The sequence below is a fragment of the Megalops cyprinoides genome, chromosome 8 (genome assembly GCF_013368585.1).
Source record: "Megalops cyprinoides isolate fMegCyp1 chromosome 8, fMegCyp1.pri, whole genome shotgun sequence".
NCBI lineage: Eukaryota > Metazoa > Chordata > Actinopteri > Elopiformes > Megalopidae > Megalops > Megalops cyprinoides.
Window position 1 is genome coordinate 38279513 of NC_050590.1, and position 25482 is coordinate 38304994.

Here is a 25482-nt window from a genome sequence, read left to right on the forward strand (position 1 = left end):
AGCTCTTCTCCAGGCACAGTCTGTTTCTTTGCTTTGTTTTTATCAGTATCATTGCTGAGAAGGAGGCCTCACATAAATATGTGGATGCAAAGGGTAGCGGCTGCTCCAAAGCTTTCTGTCCCAGCTCAGGGTGCTCCTGCCTCACACACACCCAAAACTGTGTGAGAGTGGATGCAGCAAACTTCATCTGCAGGCCACGGTCAGATGCTACTTCTATCAGTTTTTCCTGATGAGTGACAGGAAGCTTGCTTCTGTTTGCTTCAGACAAGAGAAATGGGTTTCTCACCCAATCCAGCTGTGCAGATTTCTTATCCATGTCAGCAAAATAGAAGTGAAAACCACTGATCAAGTTAGCCAAATGTCCCACTATGACTAACTTCACCTGAGCTGTCGCCACATCCTCATTGGAGAGAAAAGCATCCAGTTGAGGAAAGCAGGTAAAATTCTCCTGATCACATGCCCTTTTCCACATCTCTGCTTTCTTCAGGAAACCACCCACCTTGTCATACAGGTTCAGGATGCTGGTGTCCTTTCCCTGCAGGGACATATTCAGTTCATTCAGTTTTCTGAATATATCTGCCAGATAGCAAAGCTTTGCAAGCCAGTCCGTGTTCTCAAACAAGGTGGCATGGGGAGATCCATGCTCTGTCAGGAAGGTGTGCACTTCAGCTCGCAACTCAAACAGCCTGTTCAGTATCCTTCCACGAGACAGCCAGCGCACTTCAGTATGCAGGAGCAGCTCTGTGTGTTCAGCTCCCGTATTTTCACAGAGGCTGCGGAACAAACGCGCATTAAGTGGCCTTGACTTGATGAAGTTTATAACTTTAATGCTGTCATTCAAAACATCGTGCAACACAGGGCTCATTTTCTTGGACGCTAGCGCTTCCCTGTGTATCACACAGTGTGTCCATTTGATGTCGGGATTTTCTTTTTTAATCCGTGCTATGAGCCCTTTTGCGCTGCCCGTCATTGATGCAGCCGCATCTGTGCAGACGCTGCTGCAGGATTTCCAGCTGATAGCGTTTTCAGTGAAAAACGTGTTAATAACATTAAAAATGTCCTCACCGGTTGTTCGCCCCTTCATTTCTTTGCAGAACAGGATGTGTTCACAGATGTCGTCCGTGTCAATGTATCTTACAAATGCAACAAGTTGCGCATTTCCACTCACATCTGTGGATTCATCCAGCTGTAGTGAAAATGAATCGCCAAGCTTCCCCACAACTTGTTCAACAATGTCTGTGCCCATGTTATTTATTCTGCGACAAACGGTGTCATTAGACAGAGGCACAGTTTTTAATGCATCCGCTGATTTTTTGTCCAGCATAGTTTCAGCCAATACAACAGCGGCAGGGAGCAGTAGGTCTTCCGCTATGGTGAACGGTTTTTTGGCTTTAGCAACGAGCAAAGACACCGCGTAAGAAGCCTCCAGGGCTTTGGCTGATGTGGTTCTCCTGAACTCTGGTGGCTTACCAACGTGACATCCATGTTTTGTGGTGAGATGCCGCTGGAGATGTGCCGGCTTCATGCTAGCGTTGGCTAATTTCTCCCCGCAAAAAAAACACAGTGCCTGGGGTGGGTCAGAGCTCGTGGACGTAAATCCCATTAAAACATATTCTTCCATGTACTTTCTGTACTTTGCCGGCTCTGGTTTTGCCTTCTTTTTCGCTGGTTTATCCGTACTTTCAGCAGCATTGCTGCTGCGCTTTAGCCACATCTCCATAGTCACAGTGTTGTCATGGTAAGGACAGGCCGTTGACGAGTGCGCTGGGTCAGTGGGTCAAACTAACTTGGTGGTGGTGGTGGGGGGGCAGTTTTATTTTAAAAAATATTGAAACTAAATACTGAATATAAAATTCAGTGCATGAACACAGATTTATATTTTATCGAACTTTTTACAAAATAATTTTCCCCAAGACTTATTATTAGGATGAGCCTACTGATTTTTTAAAGATATTTTGAAAAGCTTCACGTACCCCCTGCAGTACCTCCACATACCCCCAGGGGTACGCGTACCCCCATTTGAGAACCATTGTTCTAGAATACCCTGGAGCCGTGGGAAAATCTGAAAGAATACGCCTATTGGCTACAAATCCAAGTATGATTGGTTCATATGTTGGAAATTCATGTCGAAAATTAGGGGTAGCACTGGGCACGTTGCTGGGCCCAGAGGGCGTCCTGTCATTGAACATCAAAATTTGATTGGCTGATGATTCTGTCACTACTGCTTGTTATAAATCAGATGTGTGGTCTTTCAACAAAAGGCTAGCAGTATCTGTAGTGCTGGCCCCAGCGAGCTGAAATCACTGTGAGGTGTTTAAGTGACTTTTTTGATGTGGGATATTCCAGTTCAACCTCAACAAAACTAACCACAAGCAATTTTGTGGACATTACACTGATGAAACTGATAACTAAATACTCAAGAAAGACATTTTACACACACTTGTTTTTTTTATTATAGGGCCAGTAGAGAAGGCCCTGCTGGCCCTGATGGCCCACCAAATTGGCCAATTTACTGAGGCAATTGTGGGTTAAGTACCTTGCCCAAGGGTACAACAGCAGTGTTCCAGCGGGGATCGAACCGGCAACCTTTCGGTTACGAGTCCTGCTCCTTAACTACTTTGCTACACTGCCGCCTAAAATTCTAACCTTTTGAATGGAGTAAAATTAGAGCTTTTTAAAAAATATTGTTAAAACTGTGAATTTATAATAATACAAGCACACCAATGGTGAATGAACAGGTCCAATTTGGGATTGGTTTGGAGTCTGTAGAGTCCTCCTGTGGAGTCTTGGTTTGGGAAGATGCTAACAGCGATGCCATGCTTCTCCCTTAGGCTTTTCACACTGCACTTAGCCCAGGGCTAAAAGCATTCTTAGAACCTTCTTAGCCCCAGGCTAAGGGAGCTGTTAGCCCCAGGCTAAGAAATCTTTCACACTGGCACAATCTTGGCACATTCCAAAGTGGGCTAACCCCGACTTTAGCCTAGGGCTTGCTGGCCCTGCTCCGGAGCAGGGTTAGCCCCAAGTTTGCGGGGTTATCCCCTGGAAATTGGTACATTTAACAATACATTTGTATATACAATAGCCTACATTTAAATGTATTTCATTTAGGAGGACCAGATTGTCTAAATGCCCTTCCCAAACATTGTGATTGCTGACCCTTTATGCAGCTAAATAAACTACACCATCCTGTGGGTCTTGTGTGCTGACGGAAAGCAGACCCAGGTTGGGACAGAGTATTCTGCACAACACAGGTTGAGCAAGTTTGCTGGGTAGTTAGAGCAAGCTAGCTAACTTAAAACAACAATAATATGTCCGGAAAAGACAAAAAGATCAAATTGGTCGGAGGCGGAAACTGCATTGCTCCTGAGTTTGTGGTCGGAAAAGTCCATTCAAGACAAACTAGAGGGAACATGCCGCAACAGAAAGGTTTTCCACCATCTGTCAGTGAAGCTATGCCGAGGACAACGGAACAACTCAAACAAAAGCTCAAAAAATTGGGGGTTCAGCACCACTCTCACATAAAGCCCTGCTAATGGCGACATTTTAACGTTGCTGCTTGCTATTAAAGAGTAGGCAGGCGTCATTCTAGAATATAAACAGTCACAAGTTCCAATGGACATTTAACCCAGGGCTAGTAGAAGTGCAGTGTGAATCGTATAAGTCTGGGTTTAGGTTAACCCTGGGTTAACAATGTGTGTGTGAAAAGGGGCTAAGTTATCCCAGGGTCAACTCTTAGCCCATATGCAGTGTGAAAAGCCTTGTGGGGCGTGAGACCATTTTTAAATACCGCGGCTCCGTAAGCAGTGATAATGGGTTAAATGCAGAGGACAAATTTCGCTTCAATGTATGTGAGTACTGAGAAATGACATTAGAAATTATAAGTAAATATAAATCTTATAAATACAAATCTTAAATTTATTGGAGCTAGTATGCTGTTTCTGCGCTTCTGTTTCTGCACTGTTTCTTTATCAGGCGTTGTCTCTGTTTTGGAGCCTATTATTATGAGAATTTATGTAGGTCTATGATTTATCCGTGATAAGAAAAATTGTCACAAGCTGTTATGTCACAAAAAGTGCATAGATAGTACCCTGTTCAACCAAACCGCTCAGGATTACAAACATGCATAAAACACACCAAAGCTTTTGGAAAATGCTTTTTATTAACAAATAACAATACAGTCATGCATCGCTTAATGTCCACAATACCTTCTGTGAAATAGGACGTTATGTGATTTGGACGTTGTGCGAACACCATACTATATACAGTAGGCCTATACGGTAGGCCGATACTACACTATATGGACAAAAGTATTCGGACGCCTGACCATTACATTGTAATGACATTGTATTGAAATACATATACTTTAATATGGAGTTGGTCCCCCTTTTGCAGCTATAACAGCTTCCACTCTTTCCACAAGATTTTGGAGTGTTTCTGTGGGAATTTGTGCCCATTCATTCTGTAGAGCATTTATGAGGTCAGGCACTGATGTTGGACGAGAAGGCCTGGCTTGAAATCTCTGTTCCAGTTCATCCCAAAGGTGCTCGATGGGGTTGAGGTCAGGGCTCTGTGCGGGCCAGTCAAGTTCTTCCACACCGCACTCATCAAACCATCTTTATAGTCCTTGCTTTGTGCACTGGCTCACAGTCATGTTGGAATAGAAAAGGGCCTTCCCCAAACTGTTGCCACAAAGCTGGAAGCATAGCATTGTCCAAAATGTCTTGGTATGCTGAAGCATTAAGGTTGCCCTTCACTGGAGATAAGGGACCTAGCCCAAACCCTGAAAAACAGGTGTGGCCAAATACTTTTGTCCATATAGTGTATGTACTAATGATTGACCGATATGGTTTTTTCAAGGCCGATACGATAATGATTATCTGTGACAAAAAAGGACGATAACCAATATTTCAGGCCGATATTTGAATGCTTTTAATTTTTTTCTGGTGTGAAAAGAAGTGGGCGGTGACAACATGGACTTAGTTACAAACCCTCTTTACTTAGTCGTATGTTTTCAGGCATAAAGCTAAATAAAGAGCAAAAAGATCAAATGAAAATTCTTTCTCAAAGATAAAAATAAACTGAAAATTGCAATAACTAAAATGACCACATTTGGCATTACAGATTATTTGTTAGGGTCACATTTGTGCTGCAGCGTGTGTGCGAGGGTGTGCGCGTTCGAATGAGACGGTGTACGAGAGAGAGACAGGGCCTACTAAAAGGGAGCTAATATTGACGTTGTGGGTAAATTTCTCGATGGTTATCTTATTTTGGCTAGGCAGCATATGTCTGTCGCTACTTCAAAAGCATTCAATTATCAGACGAACGATGGCAATCATTGCATAAGAAATAAAGTGAATTGATACATCATTTAGGCTGCATTTTCATCATAAAGTATGAAATATCAAACCTTAAAACTAGCCTGTGTGTCCACACTTTTTCTGAAGCTGCGGAGAGATTCTAGGAGCCCATTTGCTCATAAGTCATTTATGTGAAAAATGGACAGCTCATACAAGGGCACCGTGTGGAAGGACTGTGATAAAGTTAGTGAAAATACTGTGAAGTGCAATCTGTGTGCTGCAAATTTTTAATCCTTAAAAATTAATGCCTTTAATTAAACCAAAACACACGTGTTGCAGCGCTGTGCCGTCCATCTCAGCTGAGCACGGAGAAATGTCTGGCTGAGTCCTTCCTGAATCACGCTCAGTACCACACCTGACCTAACCCCCCCCCACCCGGCCAAAACTTCAAATATTCGCTGTTGATTACTGCCGAAGTTCCAGAGCCCAAAAAATGGTATTTGGGACAGCCCTAAAAATTACAGACTTTTAAAAAATATTCTTTAAACTATAAAACTGAATTTATAAAAATAGAAGCATACCAATGTTGAATGAACTGGTCAATTTGGCATTGGTTTGGTGTCTGTAGAGCGAATGGTTTAGGCACAATTAGAGCTAAAACAAGAGTCAATAATAATAATAATAACAATAATAATAAGGAACACAACTTTGGACAAGCACACTAATGAAATCCTTGATGGTTAGGAAGCCAGTTTTAAGTCACTGGTTTATTCTCCAGTAGGTGTAACTTCTGAATCAAGGAGTATAAAAGAGATTTAATATAAATTTGATCGAGTCCCCTGCAATCTGTTGTATTTGACATAAACTATTGGATCATGGGCTCAGTTTTGGAACATTTAAAAAAGTAACATAAAGTGCTATATAAATCTGTATTGTATTGCATGTTGTGACATGTATTTCCTGTGAAGTGCTGGCATTGTTGTGCTTTATGTTATACTGTATAGAGTATCGATTTGTATTGAGCATATAGCAGTCACACTTGCTTTAACAGGCTCTGAATAGGCCAGGATGAGGTGTGCTGTGACAGTAAGTGTGGGACTCACTGTGTTTCAGCTGAATGTGGACAGCAATGATCAGGGTTCCTATGTGGCAGTGATGGAGACCTTCACTAACCTGGGGCCCATTGTGGACATGTGTGTGGTGGACCTGGAGAGGCAAGGCCAGGGGCAGGTGAGGTACAGCATGCAGGTACAAAACTGTACACATCCCATTTTAGATCATGTGTCCATAGGTACAGCAATACTGATACTATACACAGCTGGCACAAACAAGTTACACCTTTACAAATTGAACAATTTTATGTGACTTGAAAATATGATATGCAAGTCAAAGAAATGAAATGATACACAGTGGTAATGGTGGTAAGGACAGGCAGTCCGGGGCAGGCATGCACGCTGAATCGCTTGTCACATTGTCCCTCCCTGCAGCTGGTCACCTGCTCTGGAGCATTCAAGGAGGGGTCCCTGAGGATCATCCGGAATGGCATTGGTATCCACGAGCATGCCAGCATCGATCTTCCAGGGATCAAAGGTCACTATTATCACCTGCTTGTCCTGTCAGGACAGGGCAAAATGAAACCAAATGTCCATACCCCCTCCTATGTCCGCTTATCCTCTCCTTATCTAGTCAAGATGCCAGAATCTTATGCTTTGAGAAGAGAGAAAATAAAAAAAAAATTTTGGAAATGAATTGTGTGGTAGTGAGTATGCACAGAAATAAGAAAAGAATGTTTTATTTTTAAATATAAGAAAACTTCACTTGTTGAATGTTCAGTTTCAGAAAGGTTGAAGGTCTGATTCTGCATGAACATGCACACCCATATTCCTGTAACTGCATCCATCCACCTTTGTGCTCATGATGCAGAAATGCTCTTCTCCCTCCTCAGTTTATAAAATGGACACAAGTGTTTTATTAGCCAATAAAGAGCTAAAATTTTGGGGGATGATTACTGGCCAGATCACCCGGCTGTCTTGGAGCACAGTGTGTCAGCATGGGGACGTCTCTGTGTACTCCATTCTGGACCCCTGCTGTCATGCTCTCTGGTGTTTCTCTCTTGCAGGGCTATGGCCTTTGCGCTCGGAGGCAGGGCGTGAGACCGATGACATGCTGGTGCTCTCCTTTGTGGGCCAAACCAGGTGACTGAGGGCTGTAGTTTGTCTAGAGATTACTCTGTCCCTGATTTGAATTTTACACACATCTTTCAAATGTAAAAGCCATTGCAATAATACTGCATTTTATAAGAGCTGAGGATGGGGCTCCTGAGTATCTTGGTGGTTAAGGCATTCACCTTGAGGGCACTCTGAGCACTACGACTCAAGTTTGTGTCAGAAGGTTGCATTCCCTACACCCCAGCACACCTGCACATCCTATAACTATAAGTGTTGGTTCTGCATTAATACTGTGCAAAGTGTCAGCTTTGTCTTGCTGTGTCCTAATTGTCTTAATATGTCTGCCCTACCAGGGTGCTGATGCTGAGCGGAGAGGAAGTAGAGGAGACTGAACTTCCCGGCTTTGTTGACAATCAGCAGACTTTCTACTGTGGAAATGTGGCTCATCAACAGCTCATCCAGGTTAATTAACACACAGACACATGGAGACACACAGAATAAGCCATTCCACTCTGTTACCCTTCCTCTTCCTTGTGTGTTGGGGAGGTGTCTTTTCCCTGCAGGATTTGTATATATCTGTTGATTCTCTGACAAGGTGGACAGATTTTCTCTTTGTTTTCTCTTGCTGTAGCCAATGCATCTTGATGACAAAGACATCTGCACAGACTCACACTTTAAAGGCTCAGGAAAATACAGCAGGTCTCTGAATGGAGAGAACGTACTGTTGGTTAATATGTGGGCGAATGGGTTTTTGGTTAAAGGGGCAATATTGTGTGTGTGCAGATCACCTCGGGGTCTGTACGTCTGGTGATGCAGGACACCAAAGCCCTGGCGAGTGAGTGGAAAGAGCCTCAGGGCAGGAACATCAGCGTGGCTGCATGCAACGCCACCCAGGTGGTGCTAGCTGTAGGCCGAGTGCTGTACTACCTGGAGATTCACAGAGGAGAGCTGAAACAGATCAGGTACTCCCATGCTTACTCTCTCCCTCACTAACACTTAAGCTCTCTGACACACTTTGTTGATGAAGTGACTTTTGGATACTAACGGATAGTAGTGGTCTGAGCTCAGGTGGACAGTGACTGAGACACAAATCTTCTCTAAGTGAGCTGCTGAGTGATGCACGTGTAGGTGTGGAGCTGTCACCTGTCCCTCTCCTGGTCCTTCAGCTTGACGGAGATGGAACACGAAGTTGCCTGCCTGGACATTACACCACTGGGGGAGGGGGGAGAGTCCCCCCTTTGTGCGGTGGGGCTGTGGACAGACATCTCTGCACGTATCCTCAAGCTGCCGTCCTTCTCCACCGTCCACACGGAGATGCTGGGAGGAGGTGAGTGCCAGAGAAGAGGCACTGCCCTCACTTTGCCTCCCTACTGACAACTGCATATGGAGGAGCACTTTTTGCAAAGTTTATCTCCAATGCAGTTTGAGTTTGAGAGGGATGGTACGGATGGGGACAGATGGGTGATGGTTTAGCTGAGCATATGTAAGAAAGGGCGTGTCAGAGACATAGAAGACTGACATTTAGTAGATGCTCTTATCCAGAACCATACAGGTTACATTATCAATACAAACACAACTGAAAGTGTCACTGTGTAAAATAGTGCTACACCTTACATTACAAACATTCAACAAAAGTTATTATCCAGCGTGACTTCCAGCACAGTAGAACATAAGTGTATCCATTCAGTTTAAACAAGCAACAGTGTCAGACCAGGCTAACGACACTCCCAGACGAGTGAGTGTGAGCATAACACTATTTGAGCCCTGCGAAAGTTAACTTGAGTAATCTGATGGAAGCCAAGTATACTACAATTCAACAGTACCTAGAACACAGAATCCAAAGTACATCACAATACTACATGTAAAATAAGCATCCAATATTAGAGGTATCAGATGTTAGGGGGCGGGGAAATGAGATGCAGTCTGAAGAGGTGGGTCTTCACTCTGCATCAGAAGATGACCAGTGATTCCGCTGTCCTGACCTCCATGGGGAATTCATTGCACCAGGCAGGGACCAGTACAGACAGGGATTGTGTCTGAGAAGAGCAATCCCGTCAGGTTGGGATAGTTGCCTTGTAGATGCAGAGTGCAGCGATCTTAAGGGAACATAGGGTTTAAGGAGAGGTTGTAGCTATGAGGGGGCTGTCCCATTCACTGTCCATTATGCTAGTACCAAGGTTTGGAACTTGATGTGAGCGATAACAGGAAGTCAGTGACGTGAAGTAAGGAGGGGAGTAACTTGATTACATTTAGGGAGATTGTAGATGAGTGCAGCTGCATTCTGGACTAGTTGTAGAGGTTGGATTGTGCAGGCAGGAAGGCACACTATACATACTGTTATGCACCAGTGTCAGAGTGAAGGACACCACATAAAATGAGCTTACAACAGGAGTCATACAGGAATACTGCAGAGACCATGAACCTGCAGCCTTAAGGATCCTGCAGCAGGATGAAAAGAGAGTTTGAGGTAAGACAACTTGTAAGCAAGACACAAGAGCACTGTGACCCATCTGGTGTGTTGTGCAAGTCTAGGTAGTGACTCTTTTCCTCTCTCCCTGTGGCTCAGAGATCATCCCGCGCTCCATCCTCATGACCACATTCGAAGGAAGCCACTATCTGCTCTGTGCCCTGGGTGACGGAGCACTTTTCTACTTTGGCCTGGACCTCCAAAGCGGTCAGTACAGCACGTAGCACAGGCTCCACTGCCCCCTCAGCATTGGGATGCACATTGGGATGCATATTGTGTAGCTCCAACTCAGGAAAACTAATCAATTCCTGCCATGGAACGAAAAGAAAAATCACCTGGATCACCAGTAGCCACCACTGCAATGGACTCACTACAGATACAGGCTCAGAGTATTTCATCTCATTCTTAAATAAAAATTAAATGTTGCTTGTGTTTTTTTTTTCTTTAATCTGGGCGATAGTGTATCTGGTGTGGGCAGAACATTCATAAATAGGGCTGCCCTGACCAAAGATTTTCCTAGTCGACTAGTAGTCGTTAGTTCAAGCCATTAGTCGACCAGTCTTCGCAAGTTTATGATATTAATTTAATTATTTAAATATATATATATATGTTTTGGGGCATTAGAAAATGGTTTAAGTTCCTGGGCTGAGAAAGAATGTTATAAGTAATATTGTTACACTGTGGTAGTGTTACAGAGAAATACAAAACCGTAATAATGAGCCTTTAAAATATAAATTTTACAAGCGCACACACGAAGTGAGCTGCCTGTTAATGACAATGCTAACGGCAAAAGCGGTAATGATTCTGAATGTGTCGGAACAACCAGCAAGGAGGCTGAACATTTTGTTAATTTATTTCAACACAGTATAACATAACGCAACTTACGAACTTGTAACACCAACACAATAACTTATAAAACAAATGATAAATAAAATACAGAACATGAAGTTATACATGCAGTAAGGAAGGTAATTTAGCTTCCCCAGTCCCCACGAACACTTGGATAAGCCTAATAGCGCATATGACAATATATTTATTTAGCGGCATATAGCCTTAACTTTACAATTTGTTAATGTTAATTAGGTCATTAATTATTTAGCATAATGGAATAACCTTTTTGCGTGTACTGTCACACCAGTGCGATTTGCCATTTAACGCGTATGCTAAAACCACTGCAATTAGAACACTAGATTGGAAAAAGGAAACAGCGATTTATTGTTAAAAAATATAGCAAATGGTAACTGAAAACTATGAGGAGCTTAATAACGCTAATGAAAACATAATGAACAATGTAACGTAACACACGCGTTACATAGCATAAAAATAAGTTCAAAAGGGATAATAACATTAGGCTACTTAGGGGAGAGCTGGGACGAAAGTAACACTTTTCAGATAAACGTCATTTTAAAAGATAATGTTACAGACAGAAACTAGTTTTCATTGTGATCAACAACTCCCATGAGTGTTATATCAATACCAGGTGCTATTTTGTACAAATGTGGAACGACTTCAGGATAACAATATAATAAGTGTCGTTGTTATTGTAGAGGGATGAAAGAAAGAACTGTTACAATTGTCCTGACAATGACTCCTGACAGTTAAACCTGACTTGCTTCTAAACTTAGAAACTCTGACATGGCAAACTTCAGGATGTGTTTAAGTACTTATTAATCGGTCAAATGATCATGACTATGACACATGTAAAAATAGACACAACTTGTCATTCAAAAAAAATTGCAGCTTGAGTGAATTTACTTTCCGTGATCAAAAACAGATTCTTGGGTATTACTCCGCAAAAGTATGGCATATCCGCACAATTTTTCACAGTTCTGGTAAGTGTTGCATGCTGTACATGCTGACGCCATCAGGCATATCAAACTTGTATGGGCTCAGAGAAAATTGTGGTGTTACTTTCGTCCCGTGTTACTTTCGTACTGGCTTTCCCCTACATGTTTCAGATGATAAGTCATGTTTGAGGTCGACGAATGATAGGCGAATCTTTGGATGCAGAGTTTGCATGTTACCTTCTTGGGGTCGTCCTTTACATGCTTGAAATGATCCCACACTTTGGATGACTTCCTGCCCGACATAGTCTAATAACTTTTTATTGACAAGGCGCAGCTCCCAAATGGAGTATGAGGGTTTTTTTTTCTGTGACTAACTGACCAATGAAAACTGGGTCGACTAAGTCTCTTCTCATCGACTCTCTGCACGTATCAACTCAACGTTTGGTTGACTATTAGGGGGCAGCCCTATTCACAAAATAATGATATTTAGTAGTATGGAAGTACATGCAGAGAACCTCTTTTCTCAAGAAGTGTCTTGTCTCAGCTTGCTCTTAAAGGGTGTGTCTTAATGAACTATTCAGCTTTAGAGTTTCACAGGTTGGGTTGAATCTCACGACCCTCTGGTGAGAGGGTAGTGTAGGTCAGTGGCTTTGGTACAAGAGATCTACATGCTGCTGACTCACTCTGGCTTTGTGTTTTCTTGTGTGTGTCTGCATTTGTGTGTGTTTTTGGTTGCATTTGCACATGCATGTTACAGGTGTCCTGAGTGAGCGTAAGAAGGTGACTTTGGGAACCCAGCCCACTGTTCTGCGAACATTTCGCTCTCTCTCCACGTCCAACGTGTTTGCTTGCTCCGACCGGCCCACCGTCATCTACTCCAGCAATCACAAGCTAGTCTTCTCCAACGTCAACCTCAAGGAGGTCAACTACATGTGTCCCCTCAACTCAGAGGGATACCCTGACAGGTGGGGCCTGCTCTCTCATGCTTTCTCTCTGTGTGTTCCACATTCAGTTTCAGTGCAAGGCTGCATTATTGGCAGGACAAACAAGTGTGGAATGTACGTAACAATATAGCTTAATGATAACTTACTTTTTACTTTGATTGAACCATCCTCTGGTCTCGATTAATGATGGTCTTCCAGACGGCACGGTTGCCCATAACACTTTGAATCTCCTTGACATTGTCAAGCCCTTGTGTCTTTCTTTAGCGGGTCAATGTAGTTGTATGCTGGTCTCCTTTGTCCTCTGCTTCCATGGGTAGGGATCCAGAACAAGAGGTCACTCACTACTTCGTCTTTGCTGTGAAAGCAGTGTCCTGTGAACCTCATCCTTCTCCATCTGATTGTGTCAGTGAGACGTGATAGCTCTCCATAGAGGTCTTCATTTGAGATGTGATGCATAGTATCTACTCTAATGTTGAGCACTGTTCGTTGCAATCTGGTATAGCAGCCATCTTATCTCAATGATAAATGTTGATATATGCACATGTATGTAGGGCTTATGTACAATAAACATATCAATAAATACATATCTGTGTGTTTTTATGTATCTATACCTGCAACCTGCTTTCTCTCACACTCGTTCACCTTCAACTCTGTTTCTCACTTCCTCTGTGGCTGGTGTGACTGGGAAAGTGAATTCTCAGTCCATGAGGACAGACTGACGGTTCCTTGTAATTTTACCTTGTAACTTCCCATCTTTCCTAAGCTTTTTGAAGACTTGTATTTGATGCACATGTAATGGGTGGCATCTTGCGTTGTGTTTAATTTGATGTTACATGGGTCAGTGCTCGCTCGCTGATCCACGCAAATTCTAATACATTACGCAGCAACATCCCACCCGTTACACACACAAATGCATATGCTTTTATGTATTGTGTGCATATATTCAGGAACGCAGTCATTATTTACTTTGGAGTATTTTTTATATGTGTGTGTTAATGTCTCTCTCTTTTGGTCTTGGTAGTCTTGCTCTGGCCAATAACTGCACTCTGACCATTGGGACCATTGATGAGATCCAGAAGCTGCACATTCGCACTGTCCCACTGTATGAATCCCCTAGGTGAGTCCCTTTGTGTGATTAACCCAAGTGGGGCCCTGTGTATACATCCCCTAAATGAGTCACTTAACTCCTATCGAAAGGTTTTAAGACAGGGGATGAAGGTGTGGAGACATTCCACTTAACCTTTAGGCACTCTAATGTGGTGATGGAAAGTCCAGCACAGTGGTCGTATATGTGTGTGTCAGTGTAGTTTGGACCTTGTAAGTGGCACCACTCTGCAGACAGCGTGTCCCTACAGTAATGAGGGACAGATGGAACAGCGATTTTAGTAGTTTTAGCACAAGCTACAAGCTGTTTCAGCTCCCAAATTCACTAAAGGACGCACTAAAAAAGCTTCTCATCTAGCCTTGAAGTTTGAGATTGTGTGAGATTCCTGTTTAAAGTGTGGCTCTGTTTCACACCTGACAGAACTATGGTGGTGTGAGCAACTTTGTTTCAAAGTTACGTTACAGAAGTACAGCATGTTGTGCCCGTCAAGCTCACAGTGCCCCCTTTCTCATCCAAGGAGGATCTGCTATCAGGAGATGTCTCAGTGTTTCGGGGTGCTGTCCAGCAGGGTGGAGATGCAGGATGCCAGCGGAACCACTTCTGCAGTCCGTCCCAGCGCTAGTACTCAGGTGCCCCCCTCCCCCCTTTCTCATTGTCTACTTCTCTGTGAGCTCCAGCCAGCTCAGCAGTCAGATACTGAATGACTGTTGTCTCTGCCTGTGTGGGCAGTTGTGTGTATGACTCTGTGTTCCTCACCAAGTGCAAAACAGCGACTCGATTCGTCTGTGTCAAGCACTGTCTGACTGTTTGTGTCCCAGTACAGCATTGGTTCTGAGCACAAGAGTTCTGCTTGTGGCAAAATTAAGTAAAAATGTCAGAAAAATTAAACTAAAAATGTCTGACCAGCTGTATGAAACACTGTCAGTAGACAATCCTTAAAAGGTTTGGTTGTTGAATGCAGAATGTTATATCACCTCCTCTGCTCCTCTGACTAATGGCCATCTGTCTCCAGGCCCTCTCCACCAGTGTTAGCTCCAGCAAGCTGTTCCCCAGCAGCACCTCCCCCCACGAGACCTCCTTTGGGGAGGAGGTGGAGGTGCACAGCCTACTGGTGGTGGACCAGCACACTTTTGAAGGTATCACCCTCAACAGAGGTGCACATAGTCCAGCATAGGGTTATACTGGACCAATGATGTTGACACGAAGAGGAATGATCTTCTCTGAACTGTGCTGTTACCGCTCCCTCTGTATTCAAATGGCATCATTAGCATTACATATAGTGTTGTCAAAGCAGGGATTAAGAACGGTATTGTGCAAATTGGAAAAAGAAAAAAAAATCCTGTTTTGTTACAATAGTGCAAATGCAAATAATGAGAGTTGTTCTGGTAATAATAAATTAATTTTAATTTATGTAGAAATTTACAAACCTCACATGTGCATATGTGTAGGTGGTTACATAAAGTCTCTCTGTGATGTACAGAACAGCAGAGGGCTCTGTGTGTCCTTGCGTTTATATATAACTGATCCTTAACCTTAACCGTAATTTACATGATTGTGTGAGATTACTAGTTATTTTGTGATTAAGTTCCTTTTTCAAAGCAGGTTGAATGCTGAATATGTTTGTATTTATTGCACTGCAAGAGAACATACATTCTGTCTCCCTTGCTCAGTCTCATCAGTTATCCTTTCTCTCTCTCATTCCCCTCTCTCCCCCTCACTTGATTCAGTTCAGATTTGCATCACTGGCATGAAATACATTGTGTCATTATTGACAAAGCATGCTGTATAATACACAAAAAGAATAAAAAAAGTCAAACAGAACAATGAGTAATGGCTAGAAAATGAAACGACTGAACAGATCTAATTATTAAATATTCCATTTCTAAACTGCTTAACAGTAATTGATGATTTCCAGCTGTCCCTCAGGCTATGACAGGCTGGAAGTTTCTTATGTTGGCCTTGTCCGGTTAAATTAGTCTCCCTTTGTTTTTGTGTGCCCCCATAGTCCTCCATGCTCACCAATTCCTGCAGAGTGAGTATGCACTCAGCATGGTGTCCTGCCGCCTGGGCAGAGACCCTTCCGTCTACTTCATCGTCGGCACAGCAATGGTTTACCCTGAGGAGGCGGAGCCTAAACAGGGGCGCATCATTGTTTTCCATTATACTGACGGTAAGGCGGGGAGCTTCCAGAAGGCCTTTCTTCAGTTTAATTATTTAAAGTATAGGTTTGTTATAAAAAAATAATTAATTTTGTTATGTTAAAATAAAGTAATTATAGTTGATAGCTATATTTCACATAGCTAAAAGGACTGTGGGATATATATTTAAAAAGTTATGACAAAAAGGTCAGAGTTTTTAGCAGAGGTTGCTGATGCACTATTTCACATTGCAGAACCAAAAGCCCAGGGAAACGAGAACCGTTAACATTTGATTCCAGTGTGTATTTAATCCAATGTCATTATGTTCACATGCTTATGAATGTGCTGCTAAACTGCATACTTTAATGAATGCTCTTTTTGCTGTGAATTCATCCTTGTGAAATGTCCTACTGATCTTGTGCAAGGAGTTGCTGGGTTATTGTTATCTGTCCCTGCTGTGAGCGAATATGACCTAAATTGAACTATCAACTAAATTTAGCAAATAAAGTCTATCAAGGAAATATTCCGCAGAGCCAAATTCTTTCATCTCCTCTAAGCTTCTTCTTTATCAGGAATGAATCATGCTTATTTGTTATTTACTTTGTTTTCTGTGATTTTTGCAACTCATTCATTTGGACACAAAAAACCTGACTTGCATTGGGCTCATAAGTAACATCCCTCTCGAAATGACAGAGTATTTTAGCTGAGACTTTGATTAGTGTGTGATGCAGTGTGTTATGTGTTCAGTGGCAGTGCGTGTTGTGTTTGTGCCAACTGCAGGTATTAAGTATGTGTTTTTGCTTGTAGAATATGTGCTCTGACAGAAGTGTGTGTGTGTGTGTGTGTGTGTGTGTGTGTGTGTGTGTGTGTGTGTGTGTGAGAACAGGAAAGCTGCAGACAGTAGCAGAGAAGGAGGTGAAGGGAGCGGTGTACTCCATGGTGGAGTTCAACGGCAAGCTGCTGGCCAGTATCAACAGCACTGTGAGTCCACACTCCTCTTTTTTACCTGTCTGTGTGTATGTGTACATGTGGATGTGTACCAGTAGTGTGGGTGTATATGTTTCCTGTGTGTGTGTCTGTGGGTGACTTGGGTTTGTGCCTGGTGTATGTAGGGCAGCAGTGTAATGTAGTGGGAAGGAACAGAGCTTATGACCGAAAGGTTGCTGGTTTGATGGCTGGGGTACTGCTGTTGTACCCTCTGGCAAAGTACTTAACCTACAGTTGCCTCAGTAAATATTCAACTGTTTAAAGGGATACAATTGTAACCTGTGTAAGTCACTCATTTAGCAGAGGCTAAACAGACAATAATGTAATGTAAATGTGTTCAAGGTGCGTTTGTATGAGTGGACAGCAGAGAAGGAGCTGAGGACAGAGTGTAACCACTATAACAATATCATGGCGCTGTATCTGAAGACCAAGGGAGACTTCATCCTGGTGGGGGACCTGATGAGGTCTGTGCTACTGCTGGCTTACAAGCCTATGGAGGGCAACTTCGAGGAGGTGAGCAGTTGGACTAGCTAAGGCTGGCCTTCACAAATAATGGGACATGCGTGAGTTCAGCATAAAGTTTCTGCTGGACAGCTAGTTGAGATTCTTAGTTACTGGAACAGCAGAAACACAAACTGAATATTCCAGCTCCATGTGGTTACATTATATATTAGTTAACTGGTTTAGATTGTCATTAGGGATCTAACTTAGATCATCAATACTGATCTGTGATTTGGCTGAGATCCCACCTTTAGTGGTCTGTGATGAGTGATCTGTGATCAGGCTTGGATTGTCAGTAGTGATCTGTAATCTGTTTTAGATCGCTCGAGACTTTAATCCCAACTGGATGAGTGCAGTGGAGATCTTGGATGACGATAACTTCCTTGGAGCAGAGAATGCCTTCAACCTGTTTGTGTGTCAGAAAGACAGGTATGTTTGTGTTTATAGAGCTCTCTGCATTATGCTTATGAAGCTTGGTGTTTATCAAGCTTTCTTTCATATCCAGCATATAATTGTATATGTCTTGTTCTGACATATTGGGTTATGATAAAAACCTGCTCTGCCAATTGTGTTCTAATTGCAGCAGTTTTTTCATGCTATTCAATAAGCTGATGGCTAAAGTATGGGGTTTTATTTTAAGCGTCATTATTGGCACGCAGAAGAAGTTGACTGAAAGTAACAGTAAATTATTTTGTCACTCCTCCGGCTTGTCATTTGTCATTCTCTCTTTCCTTCTCTCACTATTTATCCCTCCCACTGTGGGTGAGGTCTTCATTTAAATTTTAATAGCTCATTTTAGGACCTAAAATGAGCTATTAAAATCCCCCTTCACCCCTAATCATTTCTTTATTTACTTTTTTGATAGGGTAGGTGTAGAGAGGATTTTTTTTCCGTAACAACCAGTTCTGTTCTATGATGTCATGTCCCAGTAAAGTGGGGTTAGAACTTCCTTCCTTTTTCTCTCCCTCTCTCTCTCATCCTCCCCCTCTCTCCACAGTGCAGCCACCACAGATGAGGAGCGTCAGCACCTGCAGGAGGTAGGCGTGTTCCACCTGGGGGAGTTTGTGAACGTGTTCTCCCATGGCTCACTGGTGCTGCAGAACTTGGGCGAGAGCTCCACCCCCACTCAGGGCTCCGTGCTGTTCGGCACCGTCAATGGCATGATCGGTGAGGGAACGTGGGGTCACTCTGGCAGTGCAGGGGTTTGAAGGTGGAGAGGTGGAGGTGCAGGGGCTTGGTGCTGTTAGTCTGCTGTTGACGACTGCTCACAGCATTAGCGTGGAGGAAGCAGTGGCACCTTACCTGGCTTTGTGCCAGGCCTCAGAGATGTTTTCTCAGGTGAACATGGTGGCTGCTGTGGGGGTCATATACACGCTGCTGCTTTTCTCCTAGGCTTGGTGACCTCTCTGTCAGAAAGCTGGTACAGTCTGCTGATGGACCTGCAAAACAGACTCAACAAGGTCATCAAAAGCGTGGGCAAGATTGAGCACAGCTTATATCCTCCTATGCAGGGCACTGTGTGTGTGTGTTCTGCAGCTGTTCCCCACATATGTGTGTGCATATAGGGCATGTAGCCCAAGGCCAGGTGTGTGATTAATGTGCATGTTTTTGCTTGGTGTGTGGTGGGTGTGCAGGTGTTTGTTAGGTATGTGGTCAATGTGTTTCTTCCTTGACAACTGGCACCTGGAGATCCTTCCACACCGAGAGGAAGACGGAGCAAGCAACAGGTTTCATTGATGGGGACCTGATAGAGAGCTTCCTGGACCTTGGTCGGGCCAAGATGCAGGAGGTGGTCAGCAGTTTACAGGTAAAGGGGAGCTCCTGAGTGGCTCAGCTGGTAAAGCAGCTTGCTCTGAGCCCTTTAGCCCTGAAGTCACTAGTTTGAATGTGGACTGTGTCATTAGTGGCTAATGCCTAGGTGCTGGGAAGAGGTGGTCTTGCATCAGTCACTGTTCTTGATCTCACCACTACATCAGCACCTTAGAGCAATTCTTTAAGCACCTACAAGTTGCTAATTTGCCGTCTGAGATTGTCCAAATCCTCCAGTCTGTCCTGGCTCTTCTTTGATACACTGGGAATTCACATTTGTTGGTTTCATGCCTCAGTGCTGTCTTCCTGGATATGTTGTGACACAAGGAGACCACTGCTGAATTGGCAACACCAGAGTTATGTGGGAGGGAAGTTATGTGGGAGGCAAGTTTTGTGTTGTATTGTACCATAATATTATTTCTGAGAAATGAAATTCACTTCAGGTGGCTTTGTGTTGACAGAAAAGTCATTTATAACAAACATTACAAGGGAAGAATAAAAAGTACACTCAAGAAGTCACAAGTTAAAAAAGAGAGGTACCAGAAAACAAACAAATACTGGCTACAGGTTGTGAAACCCTACCGTAGCACAAGGTTTACATGGTTTATATGATTCAGAGGAGCTGACGATGGACTGAAATGTGTTCCAGATCGACGATGGCAGTGGCATGAAACGTGAGGCCACCGTTGATGAGGTCATCAAGATCGTGGAAGAACTGACCAGGATTCACTAGCCACGTGTCCTGAGGGGTGGAGTTTGGGGGGAAGGGCAGGGGGCGCATTGTAAATAACTATAAATATACAGTGAATATACAGGAATTGACTGTACACCCCTTGTTCTAGCACCCACATGTATGCTCTCACTTTGCCCCACCACCCAGGATAGTTAAAACCCAGAGAGAGCTACAGTAGCTTGGCATATAACAAGGTAAAATCTGTTATATCGCCCAGATCGTTTGGTTACTGTTAGACTTGATGGATTGGTGTAAAAAGCAGAGTTTTGCAAGCACAAGGACAGGATTTGTGTGCAGAACTGGGCTAAGTGGTTTTTCTAGATGGCTCTGGAGGGAGGTTTTCAAGTGGGAAAGAGATTGGAAAGACTTGCTGCTCCAGTCCAGGTAGTCCAAAATGAGACCATCTGAGGCAGTTGATGGTTGCAGTGAAGAGATGGGCCAGACGGGGCTGGATTCCTTGTTTTGTGTTTGTGAAAAATTTCTGTTTCTTTAAATAAAGTTTGGAGCAGTACCACTGTATTCTCTTTGTGTAAGAAGAAGGAATGTATAGCATTAAGGAGGTAATGTTTCATCTTTTTGTCAATTTTTACCAGCATGTTTGGCACTGGGAAACAACAGGTTTATTTCTACCTTTAATAATAACACGTTGTGATTGAAGAAATACAGATGCAGCCTTTCAGAACATTTGCAGAGAGCAGGTGCACTCTAACAGTGTTATCTTCAGGAATAACCCCCTATTTTTTCTGGGCTTTTAGAGTGCACATATAAAATATTTAAGGTTGTCTTTTCATTGAATTAAAAACTCACTGCTGGTGTCTGACCGACCACAGTATATCCACTGCAGTTTTAAAATGAAGGAAGTGTGAATGAGGGAAAGGGACTACTCCCTCATTCAAAGGGACTACTAATGTTCATGACAGTGACTCCACAGAAACCTATTAAATTTACAATTACAAGTGGTGAAAGGGATCTTAGGATTGGATGTCTAGGCTTTCAGACTCGAACACAAATAGGATGTGCATTTTAAGGCCATAACCGGGCCAAGCCTGACAATGTGACAGCACCCAAACCCAATGTGCATACATGTTGCTGCCAGATTATTCAGTCCTGCCGACCTTGTGAAAGCATTAAAATGTACTGGGAGACAGAGGAAACTCCAAACCCTATATAAACACAGTATATTTACATTTAGTATTTAGTATTTACAGCAAGCAAGTCTGCTTACCCTTAAAATTACCTTACTGGCTAGCTGGCTTGCTAGCTAAGTAGTATGAACAGCATTGAATGCATGAGAGACAACATTAGACATCCACATTAAAGTTCTTGGCTAACATGAAAGCACCCCAGCAATTCAAGAGGAGAAATATTGCATATTACTGGTGAGTGGTGGTCCAATCTGTCTTTCCCTAAAAGCTATTCATAAATTTGCTTAGTTATGTTAAGATGGATAAGCTACAGCTAGAATGGACTTAATGACTGACTTCCCACATCTGTTTCAATACCATTGTTAGGTCTCCCTTTAGGATCTTCCATTGCTTTAGCATGCATTTTGCACTGTTAGGCAATTTTTTCCCTTCCAGAATGGTATGTTGCATAGTCATGACGACATACAGTGGCTTGAAGTAAAAGTAAGTATTTGAAAAGTATTAAACCCGCACACAGATGATTTCTACAACCTGAGATTTTAACTAATTAGATTTTTTTTATTTATGAATCACTCAACTGTAACAGTGCAGCCCAAAAAAGAAATAAAATTATAAAGCAAGAAAAAAAATGAACTGAAATGTCAACAATTATTTGCTCCCCTTCTTTAGTACTTGGTTGAACCACCTTTCGAAGCTATTACAGCAATCAGTGTTTTTCGATAAGTCTATTAATTTTGGACAATGTGATGGAGCAGTATTAGCCCATTCCTGCTTGCAAAACTGCTAAAGTTATACCAGGTTGGTTTGGGGGGGGGGCAGTGGAGAGCAACTTTGAGGTCTTTCTAAAGATTTGATGGGGTTAAGGTCAGGGCTCTGACTGGGCCACTCAAGTACGTCAATTTTCATTTCAAGCCAATCCAGTGTTGCTCTGGCAGTGTGCTTTGGGTCGTTGTCCTACTAAAACACAAGCTTCCTCCCTAGTTTACCATTTCGGGCAGAGGGGAGTAAGTTTTTATCCAGAATCTTCAAGTATTGTGCAGCATTCATCTTCCCATCAGTCTTGACCAGATTGCCAGTCCCTTCTGCTGAAAAGCACCCTCATAACATGATGCTTCCACCAGTGTATTTTACTGTGGGGATGGTGTTTCCTGGCTGATGTGCAGTGTCAGCTTTATGCCACACTTACCGCTTAGTGTTCCACTTTAGTCTCATCAGAACACATATCTTTGTTGTATCTTTTAAGTGATGTTTTGCAAAGTCTTTTCAGGCAAGCATGTGCTTTTTTCAGCAAGGGCTTCTTCCTTGCCACTCTTCCACAAAGTCCCTTTTTGTGCAATAGCTTGGAGATTGTTGACCCATGGACATCATTTTCAGGTGCAGCCACTGACTTCTGTAGCTTGGTTAGAGTGATGGTTGGTGTCACAGTAGCCTCTCTGAGAAGTGCCATTCTTGTTTGGTGAATTAGGGGGGGCGGCCTGCCCCAAGCAGTGTGGGTGTAGTTCCATATTTCTTCCACTTCTGTATTATGGACTGCACTGAGCTCTGAGGTGAGTTCAGTGCTTTTGACATGTTCTTGTAACCATCCCCAGATTTGTCCTTCACCTCAATTATATCCCTTACTTGTTAGTGTGGTTGCCCAAAGGGCAAGCAAACTATTGTTATTTTGTGCTGCATTATTATTAGGGGTCCAAGGAGCGAAGCTGCTGGAACCCTGTTGTGTTTGTTCCGATTTTTATTATTAGGGGCCAAGCACTGAAGGTGCCAGGCACCTATTGTAATTGTTAGAATTTTTCACAATTATTATTATACTTTCCACAATGGGAGTCTATGGCAGCCCATAGAACCCCTTTGGGAGGCCTGGGTGGCACACACCACATTTAGTGAAATTTGGCCACTTTGGGATGCTATATTGAAAAACAGGTTTAAACACACGTGTCCATGTACTTAGATTCTAATGACATTTTTTTCTAATGGACATCACAGGGCACAGACCGCACAAAGAAAAGCAGATATTGCGACCAATTTTTGTAGATCATTACATCATTACATATCAGGTCCTAACTGGAAAATGAACACATAGTTCAGCGTCCAAATGGCATGGCTGCTAAGATACAATCAGTCTGTAGCACTTAACATAGGCACATCTCCTGCACCCTTTGACCTATTGCCACAACTAATACACTAAATACTGTTGAAGAAACACTTGGACTTTCCATATTGGCCTGAATGTTAGACAGCATTTTTTTTCTACTTCAGAAATTACATCTGAAAAGTGGGGTTGTCTTTGTGGAGGACTAGAATTTTTAATGTCATTATACATTAAGAACAGCAGATGGCACCATTTATATGAGATTGTTCAGTGGTAGTAGAAATCCCAGTAAACTAGTTTATTTTTGTTTTTATTTAAATGTGGTAATTTCATCTAACAGATGTAGAAAATTGAGTACCTTATTTTATTCAGTGTATTTTATTAAATTAATTTCAGATTGAGATTTCCTTCATTGTCATTTTATCATTCACTTGCGTACAATCAAGAATGAAATGTGGTTTCTCCTATATCAACAGTGTACATAAATTACAATGAGAATTAAAACAACATATCTATAAACAATGCACTCAGTTTTGTAAACATTTGGAGGGGAATAGCAGCATGACTCTATGGCAGCATGTCTTTATGGTATAGTTGAAGGGGAATAGCAGCATGTACTGTCAATAAATTATCTTTTTTTTTCTCTACAAAAAGTGCCAGGTGCAGCATGAAATGGATTGCACTAGTGCAGAATAGTGTCTGTCTGGTCCTACGGGGGGATTAATGGTTCAGTTGGGGGGGGGGGGGGGGCTATTTAGCAGCCTGGTGGTATCAAATGAAATGATTTCTTTAAATAAATAAGATTTGATCTTCAAAAAGTCTTTTGCCAAAAAAGGTGTTAAAAAATGAGGGGTCCTTTTCTAATCAGGGACATTTTATTATATTCAGATAATATGGTATGTTCTCGCATGATTTTGGATTTTTTCAAATACCCAAAAATTGCACTCCTCCAACAGTGTTGGAACTTCTCATTGCAATGTCCCAAGAAGGCACACTGCATTTTATGGCACTGCTTATGTTTAAGCTTGACATATATGTAGTGGGGGGCAGTGTGGTGATGCAAATGGGTAGCAGTACTTCCTAACATTATGGAGGTTTCAAGTTCGGGGTGCGCCTGCATTCAGTTTGTACCTTGTCCATGTGTTCATGTGGCTTTCCTCTGGGTTTTTCTACCAGAGTCCAAACACATTCAGGTAATGTCAATTGGACATGCTATATTGCCCATAGGTGTGAGTGTAAGAGTGGGTGTCAATGTGTCTGTTCACACTGTGATGGACTGGTGTCTTGTTCAGGGGTTGTGTCAGGAGTTCCTCCTGACATGACCGCGCTGCACTCCCTGGGAGAGCGAGGGGGCTCGGGATGGAATAATTGGCAATTGACGGTGTTCGCTGCCTGGTGTGTGCTCCGCACCTGTTGCCTGTCTGTAAGTAATTTTGCTGGGACTATTTAGGCAGGTGAGTGGGAGTAGCACGCCGGAGACGCTGACGGAGGTTGCCACACGGGATTTTAGCGTGGAGCCAGGTTTTTGATTTCTTTTTTTCTTTTGAACGTGCCGGCACGGCTGAGTTTAGGGTTTATTTTGGTTTGCCGTTTTTTTTCTTTGAGCTCTGGGAGTCGCGACCCAGAGCGGGTTTTGAGTTTGCTTTGTTTAATTTCTTTTGGTTTTTGCTTTGGTGTGCGAGATGCGCGAGTGTGTTTGTGTGTTTTAGGCGGCTTCAGAAGAGCGGCGACCGAAGGGGCTCTAGCGGTGAATCCCTGAGGGAGCGGGGAAAACATCACTTGGTTCCGGACGCAGCCGGGGCCGAAGGGAGCCCCCACCCCGTGGAAGCGCGTGCTGGGGAGGTGGATCCCCTAGCTGGAAGGGAGGTGGCACCGCGAAACCTTGAGAGTGCGTGGGTCACCAGCACGGGGTGGAGAGGGAGGGCTGACCGGCTGCTGTTCTGTGTCTCAGTGCGATCCCGCGGAGCCGGCGGAGTTACTACCGGGGAGAAGACGTGGGTCGCCGCCGGAGCCGCCAGCCCCCGCAGGAGTGACGCGGGGGCCTTGTCTGGAGTTTAATTTCTTTTTTGTTTTTTTTGGGACGTAGGCGAAGCCCAGCAGTGTGGCGCGGGCTGAGCTACGTCCCCACTTATATTTTCGTTTCATTTTGTACGTCTTGTGTGGTGTGCGTGCGTGTGAGGAGCCTCCCCCACAGCGGCAGCACTTCCCCCCTCGGCAGTGAAATTGAGTAGTCCTCTCTCTCCCGGCGTCCAGGTGGGCGGGGACGCCAGATCACGGGTGTGTGCAGTGAGGCTAAGTGTGTGTGTGTGTGG

General features: G+C 43.3%; 1 protein-coding gene across 1 annotated transcript in view; it reads left to right on the forward strand.

The window, feature by feature from the left end:
• The window catches only part of ddb1 (damage-specific DNA binding protein 1), a 37851-nt gene extending 16182 nt beyond the window's left edge, over positions 1-21669 (forward strand). The window contains exons 9-27 of the mRNA XM_036534944.1: positions 6411-6527; positions 6785-6887; positions 7417-7492; positions 7819-7927; positions 8249-8427; positions 8632-8792; positions 10032-10139; positions 12477-12684; positions 13685-13780; positions 14286-14397; positions 14781-14904; positions 15774-15938; positions 16793-16887; positions 17236-17406; positions 17714-17823; positions 18392-18561; positions 18787-18889; positions 19078-19201; positions 19853-21669. Of these exons, the coding sequence (XP_036390837.1) occupies positions 6411-6527; positions 6785-6887; positions 7417-7492; positions 7819-7927; positions 8249-8427; positions 8632-8792; positions 10032-10139; positions 12477-12684; positions 13685-13780; positions 14286-14397; positions 14781-14904; positions 15774-15938; positions 16793-16887; positions 17236-17406; positions 17714-17823; positions 18392-18561; positions 18787-18889; positions 19078-19201; positions 19853-19936 (2415 nt within the window). The 3' untranslated portion in view covers positions 19937-21669. The remainder of the gene's footprint in view (positions 1-6410; positions 6528-6784; positions 6888-7416; positions 7493-7818; positions 7928-8248; positions 8428-8631; positions 8793-10031; positions 10140-12476; positions 12685-13684; positions 13781-14285; positions 14398-14780; positions 14905-15773; positions 15939-16792; positions 16888-17235; positions 17407-17713; positions 17824-18391; positions 18562-18786; positions 18890-19077; positions 19202-19852) is intronic.
• The last annotated feature ends 3813 nt before the right edge of the window (positions 21670-25482 follow it).